Raw genomic sequence first — 14,233 nt, 5'->3', positions numbered from 1 at the left:
TATTGGCCTTATAGCTTTGACCTCGTGTTCTCTTAAAATAATGTTTGTGCTCTAAATCAGCTTTTCCTTCCTTTTCTTATCTATCTACAGTCCATATAGATATTTTCCCCCATCCTAGCTGATATAGGAAGTCTGGTCATTTTAGGTAAGATTTCTGTAGTTGTAACAGGGAACATTCTCAGAACTGTGCTATAACGTTCTGGCAAGGTTCTTTCAAATTTACGAACAAACGTTAATAGAACGTTTCTTCAAAGTTATCTCTTTAATAATGTTCTCAAAACGTTAGCACAAAAAACAAAACATAGCCTACATTGTCCATGCAACGCTTTTCCTCAAACGTTTTAGATGGACGTTAAATGTTACTTTTTGTTTCAGAATGTTGAGAGAACATTCAAAAATTACAATCCCATAATGTTTGCAAAATGAAATATTCCCTTAACGTTTCTAAAATCTGGGCGTTTTGAGCGTTGAGAACATTCAGAAACATTTGAGCAAAACGTTCTTAGAACATGTTTTTGTTAGCTGGGATAACAGTATATAAGTTCAGAATTCTAAAACTGTTAGCCTAGACTATACATATTATTAGGCTATAATAATATTGGTAACACTTTATTTTACGGTGTCATTGTTACATATGTAGTTACTATAGTAATAACTATTAATTATTGCATGCAACTAACCCTGAACCAAAACAAACCCTAATGTAGTTAATATTACTCAGTACTTGAATGTATAATTACAATGTAACAAATACGCCTTAAAATAAAGTGTAACCATAATATTTTACATTTTAAATGTGGTCAAGCCAACAGAGTTACCCATAGCTGATTTTTAACAACAGATGAAATCTGACCATCTATCTAATATCTGGCCATATGAAACACTGTTTCGGGGAACTAACCACACCCTCTCCTGATATTCGTCCAGAAATCCTTTCTATAGATTGATATCTGCAGTCCAGCACTCTGTATAGCGGCTCATCCTGAGGCATCGCCGCTGTGTCGCCATGAGTATTTACACTGAAGTGTCTGGCCACTTACCCTGACAGCAGGTATGTCCAATGGGAGCTGTTCATTCTTGCTATTAGTAGAGACAAACCCCCGGTGACTATGTTTACTTTTCTATTAATCTTCATTATTAGAGTGGGAGCTCTGGTGAACCCGTGAATGGACTGCGGGATAAACGAGTTACGCCATGCGTAATGGTCGAACATATAGGCCTACTTGTTTCCATCAAAGCTTTGTGTTTATTAATACGAAATCAAAATGATGCATTAGGAACTGAAATTCATTTACTCCAATGAATCACGCCATTTCATTTGTTTAAATAGTTTTTTTTTTTTTAAATATAGCCTACTTCCGTATGATCTTATAATGATGTTTACTGATATTGTTTCTTTAGTCTGCATCGATGCCGAATTTAGTCCCAAACTTTCTGTTTCCACAACGCTAAAATTGCAAAGTGCACTATGTTGACATGTTTGTAAATCGATCCGCGTGGTAACATCCAAATTAACAGTTTTTCTAAATATCATATGATCAATAAATTATGACAACATATGGTTTTACATTGCTTTAACTCATCAAAAAAAGTTAAGCAATTTTCAACTTTTTTATAAGTTATACAAGATTCAACACATTGTTTAAGTCAGTTTAATGTAATTTCAGTTGAAATGACTTAAAATCCCAAGTTGATTGTACTTAAAAATTTAAGGCAGCAATTTTTTAAAAAAAGTGTAATTAACTTTAATAACTCGGATTGATTTCATTAAGATGAAAGTATTTTTTAAGAGTCAGGATACAGTAAAAAACAAACAAAAAAAACAACAACAACATTAAGGTAAAAAATTTGCAGTGATTCAAATCTATCGAGATAAACGCTTGTAGTGTGATTAAACACTATGTGTCATAGACTCACCAGCTACATCCTATTACAACATGCAATGCCTTTTGCAGACAGGCTTTACTTGAGAAGATTGGGACCCGCCATTGGAGGACGAAGAAAGAAAGAGGAGGACGGAGAGAGTGGGAAATGATATATTCAAATCTCCCAGCATTGTTTGTTATATTTGAAATATGAAATATTGAAATATGAGTTATATTTCAAAATATGTCATACCTCAAATGCAGTTAGTCATGCTTATCAAAATAGACCTACATAAACTTGTATCTTCTTGTCTGACTTGAAGTGAGGTTATTGAAATATCTATTTAAATCTGTTTTATACCAACACGATTTATTCTCTGCTATAGTGTGCATTGGATCTCTACAAATCAAGTTATTGTCGTTTATTTTGTGAACCCTTTGACTTTGAAAAACTGAGGAACAATAGTGAATTGATCGGTTTAATTGTGCGCGTATTAATTTGCGAAACGTCCGAGTCTCTCGTTAATATAGCCTACGAACATATTCAATTGCTATTTAAATAACGATTTGTTTCGGAGACTTTTGAAATGCGCATTATAATATTTTAATTTCATAATCAAATAAAACGTAGTCCTATTTCATACACGTTGTTTTGTTTAAAATACATTTTACCATGAACGAAACACTTTAAATGAATAGCCTAATATTGCAAGAACATTTTGACTGGTAAGTAGGTTATTGCTCATATTAGCAATAGCAATACCATTCGGAGAATGTTGGGGGAAATATCAGTGTATTTTGTTTGCACCTCTTATTGAAACTTTTTTTAAATTACTTTTCTTAATTTTTATGTCTTTGCTTTCTAGCCTACCACTCGCTCTCTTCTTTAAAATTAAATATTGTAACTTAAACGTCCTTTAAAACTAGACTCTTATATTTCCGTGTTTCAAATAGTAAATAATTTTAGCAGGACTTTTTAAAAATAAAGTTTACTGTTTTTATTCTTTCAATGTAGGTTTGCACAAAATCATCACACACACCGGATTGTCAATATTCGTAACATTTCTTATGTAATAACTTTTCATCTATAAGTGCAATGAATGAAAAAACAAATGTCTCTGAGTATGGATACAATGGTGCCAGTCTAAAAGTTAGACCCGCGAATGTTCAAGGAGTATGTTGTCCAAACAGGTGGTCTAAATTGCTATGAATATTCATGAACATTCGTTCAACCATCATGGAAAGAAATTCACTCATGTTTATACTGAAAAGGTAGACTATACACGACCCCTAGGCCTATAAAACATGGCTAACTTGTGTATATTGGAAAGTTGTCATTTATTTACAGACGGCTGGGTTGCAATGGCACTACCATGCCCGAATCCCCTGCAGAGTCCCTTGGCACGCGGACACGGGGGTCCCTTGTGATGTTTGAGGTTGAGAATATGTTCCGAGGTTGTTCAGACTCATGCTCATCAGCGCGTTAGTGGATGTGTTAGCCGGGAGAGGTGGAAGGCTCGGGTATGTACAGCTGTAAGGGTTTGTGTAAGCGGCGTTATTATAAGACGAATAGCCGTTATATGTGTACGGCCCTGGGTTCACCGCGTACGTGGCGTTGTAATTCTGCGATCCCGTTAAACACGGTTTGCCATCCCGGACCAGGACAGGCACCGCCACTCTCCTGGGCGGCGGCGGGTGATGGTGTCCTGCCATTTCCAGTGTTTTGTCTTGACGCTGTCGCTTGCATTTGTATCTGCGGTTCTGGAACCAAATTTTGACCTGGGTCGATGTCAGTTTCAGGGTACTCGCCAAATGTTCTCTCTCAGGAGCCGATAAATAGCGCTGTTGTTTGAAGCGCCGCTCGAGCTCAAAGACCTGCGCCTGACTGAAGAGCACCCGCGGCTTCCGACGCGTCCTCTGCCGCTGAGCGCGCTCCGTGTCCGAGTGCGCCTCGCCCTCGCACTCCGGGGATCTGAGGATGGCACCGCAGCTTTCTAGAAAAACAGGAGACAACAAAGATCCAAAGCGAATCCGGTTAGCTCTCACTTAACGTGATTCATACAAGCATTTCCTTGCATAAAAATATAGGCCTATGTATTGCGCATTACACGAGCTGCCTTTATACAAAGTCTCTGTCACTCACAGACAAAATCACCCAGACTGTGCATTATTTAAAAAATAATGTACAATAAAATTAAACTTTAAGTATATTATCAAGATATGTAAAATACAGTCCAGCTATACACTGTAAAAAAAAAAAAAAAACATATTTTCATGATTTGTTATCACAACATTTTTTTCTTTTGTCAAATCAACCTAGTTGAAATAACATAATATGTTGAGTTTCTGTTGATTAAACCAATCTCCTTCATTGTATACTAATATTTTTTTCAATGAACTCAAAATTTTAAAGCAACCAGGTTACTTTTTTAAGTTAAACCAACAATATTTTTTTACAGCGTAGTAAAACTTTATCACTACCTTGAATCAACTATAGAGAGTGCGTGAGTTATTTTGTGAGTTAGTGCAAATTATGAATATGTGCAGCGGTCAATAGATTAGTCATGTAGTGCAATAAATACTGTAAGTGGTCAGTCAATGTCATATAGGCCTATATTTATGCATACAATGTCTTTGACAGGGTAAACAGAAAGAAAAAAAGAAAAATATAATACGATCATTCTAAATTTCACAACATGCAATAGTATATAAATAATACAGCTTCATAATAATTGTTTAACTTGAATATAATGACACTTTAACGAGGTTATTTGTTTTGACTTGCATTGAAGACGCATTAAAATAGGCCTACGTTTCAAAGTTGCTTTTTATACAATCACAAAACAAAAAAAGTTTTTTTTCGTTGATTTTTTTTCCTCTGTAAAAACTATAATTTAACTTATTTGTTCCATTTTTGTGAAAGCTTGATAGGCATGTTTTATGCATTTTAAGTCAGTACAAATAATCATTTATGATAAAGCTGCATGATTCATGCCATTTTTAATATTTGTCAAAAATAATAATAACAACATTGTAGGCTACTAAACAACAAACATATCTACACTGACGCTTTGAATTATTCTGAATTTCTTCCTATAATATTCAGAGACGCGTGCAATTCGAACTCCTCGTGCACTTTCGAAAATTCAAATTCATTCTCGTCAGTTGTAAAACACAAAATCACCCACTCGTTTCGTGGTCCTCAAGTTCATCTTCAAGTTTAGTGTCGACGTGTCCCAGGCCCGGATGGACGAACATCGGAGGGGAAAGGCTGCTCTCCACTAAACTATCCTGCATGGAGAGAGAGTTCAGAAAAGACATCTTCTCCTCGTTCTCAGAGAAGCCGGGGCTGTCTCCACCTCCGAGAAAACAGGATGATGGTGCCTGAAATCTGTCCCGCAGTTCCGGATGCAGAGATTGAAGGTGTCGAGACTGTTGCTCCAGTTTCAGTATATCCTTCACAGAAAACGGCGTTGATGTAGCCGGGCTCGGAAGCATCATCAGGCGCTGTTGGATTACATCTACAATGTTATATTCCTGATTCAACCGGCAGCTTCGAGAAGCAAAGCCCCCTGTTGAACAATTGTTTAGATAAGCAACAATTTCAAGTAAACATACCTAAACGTGTCGATTAATCTCCCATTGTGTCATGGCTGCTTGATTTGCATGAAGAGAGGTGAGGACCGCCACCCGTCGGCGTGAAACTGTTGTGTGTGTGTTTTCTTGGAGTCCGGCAGCACAAGGCAGTTCTTCTGCCCGGTGATGTCACGTTACCGGGGCGGGATGTAATGATCCTTCCTACAATCCACAGAGGAAACGCATACGCTTTCATACCAGCAGAAAAACAGCCCCTAATGTCACACGATACTTTTTCGATATAGCTACAGCGTAATTATTGATGCGTCCTTTTAAAAAAGAAAGGTTCTTCAACGGTTCTTAATTTTTTGGGGGAAAAAAACATATCATGAACATGTTTTCTTTTTCTTTTTTTTCTTTTTTTTTTTACTGTAGCCTACACAATTTTGAGTTTGTTATAAGATTCTTTGGAGATTAAAAAAGTCTTTATATCACATTATAGTTTTTTTCCCCCTTTCAGATCGGTATTGATTATGGTTTCTAGAAAAAGTTATTTATGGAACACCCGTTTAGGTTCTAATCGGAACCATTTCATAAGAGTGTGTCTGGATAATTCCAGTGTGTCTTGAATCATTTCGAATGCAGTAGACTTGACATAGAAAACAGCTCAAGAATAAATCCCCCCACATGCAAGGTCCTTATGGAAATGTAAATCATGTTAAGTGATTCAGTCATGCTTTCATGCTCAATGCAAATTCATCTGTTCTGCACAATTTAAAAAACTTTGACCATGTTTAGACTGAAGATGTTTTCTTTACCATACACTCTTAACAATAAAGATTTACATGGGATATAGGATAACCTGAAAAGAACTCAAGGTGCTTTAAAGAACCCATAATACTCATAATAACCTATATTATGACATCAAGAGTTTTATGTTATATCATTTCCAATGAAGCCTACCTCAATACATAACCACCACAAAAGGTTCTTAGTAAGAAGAGACTGAACCCAAGTTGCTGATGATAATTAAAGAACTATTAACTTTAAATTTGTATTACTTATTTGTTATTAACGCATATTCTGTGAGTTTTGTCTGGAGTGGACGCTTATCCTGCTGTTGCTATTATCCCATTTAAATCTGACCTGCACCACACTTGTGTGCCATTAGACAGTCAAGCTGGAGCAAAAACAGCTGCAGACCTTTGACAATTAAGAAGCAAGCGGATTTAAACATAACTTTGTTTGTCTGTGAGAGACAAATGGTGTATGTGTGTGCGTGAGAGAGAGAGAGAGAGAGAGAGAGAGAGAGAGAGAGAGAGAGAGAGAGAGAGAGATAGAGAGAGAGAGAGGCCTTAACGTATAGTTATCTAAAAAGAAATAAGGTGACATTTCCTTTAGTGGTCAGACATTTTTTTTTTCTTTTTTTTTTTTTTTTTTTTGGAAACGCAAGTTTTAAGTTCAAAGAAGGCGATTGTGTGTTAATCGAGAATTTTAATCTAATCTTGATTCCAGAGGTGGATTCTAGATTTATCTTCTACATCATTATTATCATTATTGATTCTCGTTGAAATTTCTTTTGTCCTTAGAACATAAATCTCTCTTCACCTCTCCAAAGGTTGTAAGAGTATAATAAATAATTAAACATTTACCTTTGGGTTTTGATTACTTTATTAAACATTGTCTCCATAAAATTCAGTAAGATTGTCGCATTCATCACTCTAAAAAAATGCTGGGTTGTTTCAACCCATGTTTGGGTCAAATACGGACAAACCCAACCGTTGGGTTTCAAAATTGAATTTAAAAATGTAAACCAGTGGTTGGGGTTTTCCATATTTGACCCATGAAACAACTCAGCATTTTTAGTGTGAATCACTAAAATGAATATTACACATAACCATATGCCCCCCCCCCCCACCCCCCACCCCCCCCACCCCAATCCATCTTGTTAATGGCCGATTTAAACATGACAAAATTGTCGTCTTCTCAAAATCTTCATCCTCAGCTATTTTGGAGACCCGAGTGCTTCCTTTACGCCTTATAATAAGAAAGAGAAATTGTAGGCCTACGTTTTATATATATATATATATATATATATATATATATATATATATATATATATATATATATATATATATATATATATATATATATATTATTATTATTTTTTTTATTTTTTTTTTTATTTTTTTTCTATCCTGTATTACCAACCATAGGCCTACGTATCGATCACTGATTGTGAGGAGGGCGCGCAGGAAACCTGTTTGAGGGCGCAATGATGCGCAACGGTGTCTCTCTGAGCTTCTGCTCCGGCGCCAGAGACAAAAGCCTGCCAGAGACTAAGAAGAGGAGAAAAGAAAAGAAAAGAAAAGAGAGACGAGATTATCTCATCCGTTAGCTATCAACAGTGCTGTTTAGATCAGCTTTGTGTCCTCCCGTCCCAAGACTAATGGCTCAGGAGGAAAGTCGGAGTGGTGGGCTTTAGCTTTTCTTTTAAGAACTGAATGGCAAGGTACATTATTTTCATGATATTTGCTGTAATTCAGTCTCTAATCATTGCCTTGATTTACTGCATTAAGTATTTGATGCTTGCTTGCTGATTTACACTATAGTTGTTGTTGAATAGCATGCACAGGACAGTTGCTGTATGACACATGCTAAATTATTGGTGGACTAATGCAGGCAGAGGGCCTAACTTTTTGTTTGGATTTGTGATTTATTGCAAGGTTCATGAAAGTCTTTAGATTCCCATCCTCAGAAAGATCAGTTCAAGCTTTTTTATTAGCACCGCACTTATCTGTCACAGTTTTCATGTGTTTTCATATCTTCATGTGTGCTGAGTGCTGACACAATGACAAACACCAAATAATTGTTTGTCATGTTTAGATGACAAAACGCGGATTACAAAAAAATAAGAAATAAATAAAGATTAAAAATTATGGCTAGGCAGGTTTAGGCAGGTACATGAGCTTTGTATGGTGTCCGATCACAGGATTTGGATGTTGTCGCGTGTTTTTATCTGATCTTTGCCCCACACACGACTAAAGTGTGTGAGTGTTTTGTCTGGTTAATAGCACCATTAGGATGAGGAGAGTCTCAGTCAAGCAAGAAGCCAAGCTGACCGTGAAGAGCGCATGTCTGCACAGGACTCTCCTCTGGGGTCTCCAGTGTCCTGATGGATAGACATATTGATGATATCAACATCGGAAAGTAACAATAACGGAAACGCTTCCGTTTGGTTTACCCGACTTCTGTAGTCAGTGGTAATGTTATAATCATCAGTGAGATTATTTTCATAAAACAGAATAAGGTCGAAAACAATTACACATAAACAAACACCAAGGGATTTTACAACCCTCGTTGCGCATTAATTAAATTAAACGTTTCTGTATCAGATTGGAAACGTCTTGGCATCTGTTTTTATATTATATTATATTATATTATATTATATTATATTATATTATATTATATTATATTATATTATATTATTATATTTCGCTTCGCACACTTAAATTGCGTATTCATCTAAATGAAGTGCAACATTTTTAATTAGTATTACTGCAATACATTACAACGAAAGTAATTTCAAGGGTCAGAACAACTGCGTTTTCCCTTTTTACAATATCGCATGCCTTAATGGGTTGGGTCGGGTGATATATTTTTTACGACTTTTTAAATGATATGACGATATGACGTTTACGTGCATATCTGATACTTTATTTATTTCACTATTTTGGAGCACTATCTCATAATCTTCTTATCATGCCTATTTATTTTATCAATTTACTTGTTTGCAGGATATTATTTAATTATTTTTTTTAATGTTCAGACATTGTAAATTAAATTCATTCGTTTATTCTATCTGTAAAAAAAAAAAAAAAACATTTCCTTAGCTTATAAGTAAACGATTTATTATCAAGATATTGCTGCTCCTTACAGTTTATTGTGCTGTACTTGTTGTCAGTTTTATGTTCACACTTTTGGTTATAATTTCCCTTTCCATGTTCGAGTACAAATATGATTTATATTGTAGGCTATTCCGTGCGGCACAGCATACTCGTATAAAACATCTTTGTCCAGTAATTGAATGCTGTCATGCATTTATCTTAAATTCCCCAACTCTCAAAAATGTTTATGGTGCTTCAGTGTTTAAGCATCAAAGTTTAATTTTAGTATTTAATAAAAAAAACATAAAAAAAACATACTGTCTTAGTACCCAAACCACTGAGATACTGGTTGCGTGCCGATGCCAGTCCTAAAAAAAAAAGAAAAAAAAAAAGTTATAAGCCTATGTTTATATGAAGGAAGAGCCTGTTTCCTGGACCTAACAAAACCCAGGCCTGAGCACCATGACAGTGAGGCGGTCAGAAGAGGGAGGGAGAGGGCAATAGATCATCTTCATCTGGACACTGACTGAGGTTAGATGTAGAGGTACCAGAAGTGGGTCAAGGGCCTGCGTCTTTTCGGACCATCAACTGCTCATTGACATCACAGCATTCTGTGCAAACTCAAATCCAGCGAATACTGTGAACAGCAGGAGAGTGTTTAGGCTCACATCCAAAGTCTGTGAGAATAAAATGTGAATTCATGTTTATGAGTTCTGACTCGAGAGAGAATCTGTTTTGATGAATATCTGCTTTGTAAATATGAATAGCCTATAACTCAGTGTTTAAAATTCATAAATATTTTAGTTTTTGTCGAATTGATGGGTAATTCAGAACATGTAGCCCACGATCTCATTTGGACAAGCTGATGTTCATGCCATAATTACCATATTCCGAACTGTAAAAAGCCGATCACGTGCTTGTAACTTGTAATTACAACGTGTAAACTCATAATTTTCTGAGAGCTACGACTTGTACCACCTGACCACTGCAGATTTAAAGTGTGTTTGACTTAAAGCGGCGCTGTGCAGACCGATCGGTGTATGACATCAAAGTACCGCGAGAGGATTCGAAAGCATTCAGAGCTTTATTTATGGTAATTATGTCACACATGTTTCACACGATTCATACGAATTCGCCATACGTTTTCCCATTAGATCAAGTTGAATTTACTGTAGGCAGCTGTGGTTGTCAGACCTTTACCGTAAAAAGCAGGCTATGGCAGCAACATTTTAGATTGACGGATTACAGTAACTTTAACAGTAAAAAAACAACAACTGTATATTTCGTTAACTGATAGAATGTTAATAAACCAACTTAGCCTACTGAAGTACTAACATCTTGTTTTGTGATACAGTGGCGACTTACAAAACAAATACGGTAATGAGAACACCGAATGTAAAAAATTAAAGCTCAGCTTTTCCACAAGCTGGTTCACGGTGTCATCATGGTAACGCATGACACTTAAATAATACATTGATCATTAATTTAACAACATAAGAACATAAAACTCCAGTGTAGCCTATATACAGTAACTAACAAAAAACAAAACAAAAAAACTAATGCCAAAGTACGGTTTTTCCACTGTAACTTATTTGATGATGTTCTTTTTCACTTGCAAAACGGTAAATTGAGCAGTTTTTTATGATTTTATGAGATGTATTTTATTTGAATTGTCCTGTTTTATCAAAGTTTTCCACTACACCGTAAACCAATTATCAGGTTTTTCTTTAACCATATAAATGTGATCATGTTTTTAGAGCGTACCCAGGACTCGTTCGCAGTGGCCAACAGGAAGAAATTTCCTCACACGGTTCTCAGCAGGCCCAGAAAACCTTCCATATAAACACAACACGTATCTGAGGAGGTGCAGATCCTGTTGGGTCCCGGAAGGTGAGTCTTATCAGCTCCTGGTTTCAGTGCCGTGTGCTGCGCCAGGCCTTGAGACCTCGCCTGGAACCATTGTGCATCTGACCCAGCCGTATGACTGATAGCCTTCCCCGTTTCTGCCTCAGACTGGGGGGGGGGGGGAGGAAAGGAGGGAGGCGAGGCACTGCAGCACCAGACATTCCCTGTCACACCACAGCTCTGAGTTAGGGAGGTCTGGTCTGGAAGCCCGCTGACGGAAGTCAGGCCAGGAGAAATCCACAGAGCCCCTCTTGGGACTAATAAATTAGACAGCTGTATTTTCCCTCATGGCCTTAACCCCGCAGGTGTGTGTTTGTATACATGTGCGCAAATTACCGAGCGTTTAGCCCGTAATGTGTGTGACCTACGCCGCTGGTAATGTGGTGAGAGAGGAAGGCCGTAACCTAAATATTCGATTACGACAGACAGCGGTGATTAAGACGCAGCGAAGCCACCGTCTTCGAGTGGGATGTGAACGGCTAGATTTCCTCTCTTTTTTTTGTCTAAACATTCCCTTGGCCGTGCCAGAGAGGCTAAAATAAAAGGAAAGGTTGCTTCGAGTTCATCTGACCGCTGGTATGCGCACCGTTTACAAAGATTGTCATTCAAACAATAATACAATTAATTTTATTCAGATTTATATGTTGTTCATTTGGGGATGCACACCACATGACCTTCCACTGGATAAACATGTTGCGAGCGGGGAGCCTGTGTTACTCAGAGCAGCCAGTGTGGCGTCTCCCATCAAACTGACAATTTGTTTCTATTCGAGCATGAGATCCCATTCATTCGCCGTCGCAGCTGTAAATAAAAACCAAGCTCGTTTCTGCTCCTACATTTTCCTTGGGTTTTTGGAACGGCTCGTTTCTGTTGGGAAATATACAGTTTGTGACCAGCCTCTAACATCGCAGTCCTGGGAATCCTTTGGTTTGTGTAAGCAGGCCTCCAACTGGGAACGTTCTCAGAACAAGGGTTTATTCTTAAGTTAGGCCTATGATAAAAACGTTCTTCCAGGAACGTTAACAGAACGTTTTTATCAAAGTTATCTGGTCTTTAATAACGTTTAAGACTGGGTTTGGTTGTAACACTTTTTGTTTCGGCAAGAGTGCTCAAACTTTTATACAATGTACCCACATTTGTTTACTACAAAAGGCCCCGATTCAGACCTCTGTAAGAATATCACAGCGCTTATGAGTTGATGTCAAAAACAAGTTACAATGTAACATGTAACACATGCTGGGGTAACAAAAAGAAGCGAAAACAGGCCACATTTTATGCAATATGTGTTAAAAATCCAAAAGAACAATACAAAACAATCTCTCTCTTTCTGTGACTGATCATAACTCAAATCCATATGACTCATAGCTTATCCCTGATTGGTGGAATTGGTGGTTACAACTCTCCCGATGTTACAACCATACCCCACTCATTGAACATTTTAAGAAAGAGTTGGACGTTACTCTAATGTTTTTTATCCTTTTACATTCAGTGTACATTCAGAAATTGTTTACATATCAATGTCTCAACATATTAAAGTCGAAAAGACTTGTTGAGACCACATTTTATACCTCGAATGTCTATATTTGTTTGGCTTCTGAAAGAAATGGCATTAGTGTGAAGGACGAAAAGAGAAGGCGGCATGTGGGAGGACGCCTCTTCCCAGCGTTCAGATTTGGTTGATTTTTCAACTGATGGTTATTTCTTCAAGGTTTACATTTCAGCTTCTTTTTGTTTAATGAAGATCACGTTTGCAATTACTCAACATGTTAAAGTCGAAAAGTATATCAGATTTATTCCCTTGAACGTCTATATTTGCTTGGCTTCTTCAGAAAAAAAACTGACAGCGTGAAGGACGAAAAGAGGAGATCTCAGAAGTATTCACAGCAGACGTGTAGGAACTTGCAATCTTCCAAGTTGTCGGGCGCTGTGATTGCGATGGATCTCTTTCACTGCCGAGACTTTACCATTTATTGCTGAATAATCAGGAGTATTACATTTATAATCCCCGAGACCATAATAGATGTGGTTTCTTAATCAAGTAGTCAAATTTGCTTGTGATTAAACATTTGTCAGAACTGCTAATTCAAACCAGCATAATGTGATTTCACAACCTCTAAGAATCAAGGCAAAAGGACACAGTTTGTTGTGTTTCAATCCCGGCGTTCTCTAAATCTGGTGACGAATTGCATGTATCAGTTGGGTTTCTGCTGACATTATGACATGTTTGCGGTGAAGTATGAATTAAGACAATGTTTGTACGGTCCTTTCGTGTATGTTTATTTGTTCTTTTCAATAAGACGTAAACCAATTGGTGGCTGCAGACTTGTAGACATGAGGTTGCACTTCCTCCCATTGTTTAAAACGGTCAGATCGAAAAGTAGTCGAGGTCACAATTGGAAGAAAAGGAACATCTGTTCAGTGTGTGTGGACAAGCGTACACATATCTGTGTTTTGCTACAATGAAAGTCATACAAGTAAATGTGTTCGGCCTTCAATAAATAGGGTGTGACTTGGTCTGTTTGTACAGAACTGTAATGGATTAGCCTTTCAATGAGTAATGACACTCTAATCGCACTTAACAGCACTTATGCATCATACTTTTATTCATATTGACATACTGGGCCGTAACCAGCATTGACAGTGAGGAGGACACCTTTTCTCAGGGTTCAGATTAGTTCTGATTTGGTTGATTCTTCAGTTGATGGTTAGTTCTTCAATATTTATGTCCCGAGGGTTGATTAATTGTAGATTTTGACAACTTATTTTTGTTTAATGAAGATCACATTTTCAATGGCTAGATAATGCTTTTCAAGTGCCTAGTATTTTTTACTCTTGTCCCAAACCAGAGTTTCAATGTAAACTATAAAAACATTATAAAAGTATTAATTCAATAACATGTAAAGCGATGATGAGCTAAAGTAAAATAAACAAATAATTTGTAATATAATTTATTTTATAAATATTTACACAAATGTCCCACAGTTGTAGTGTCGTTTCCAC

General features: G+C 37.0%; 1 protein-coding gene across 1 annotated transcript; it reads right to left on the bottom strand.

The window, feature by feature from the left end:
• Positions 1–1,644: 1,644 nt before the first annotated feature.
• On the bottom strand, positions 1,645–5,582 carry nkx2.3 (NK2 homeobox 3). The gene is made up of 3 exons (XM_079856173.1): positions 5,484–5,582; positions 5,054–5,372; positions 1,645–3,859 (listed from the first exon to the last, which is right to left on the bottom strand). The coding sequence occupies exons 2-3, from the start codon at positions 5,364–5,366 to the stop codon at positions 3,234–3,236; spliced, it is 939 nt and encodes a 312-aa protein (XP_079712299.1). The 5' UTR covers positions 5,367–5,372; positions 5,484–5,582; the 3' UTR covers positions 1,645–3,233.
• Positions 5,583–14,233: the final 8,651 nt, after the last annotated feature.

This window comes from Squalius cephalus (genome assembly GCF_949319135.1).
Source record: "Squalius cephalus genome assembly, chromosome: 21".
NCBI lineage: Eukaryota > Metazoa > Chordata > Actinopteri > Cypriniformes > Leuciscidae > Squalius > Squalius cephalus.
The sequence above is the reverse complement of the archived record's forward strand: the minus strand, read 5'-3'. Positions and strand labels throughout refer to the sequence as shown.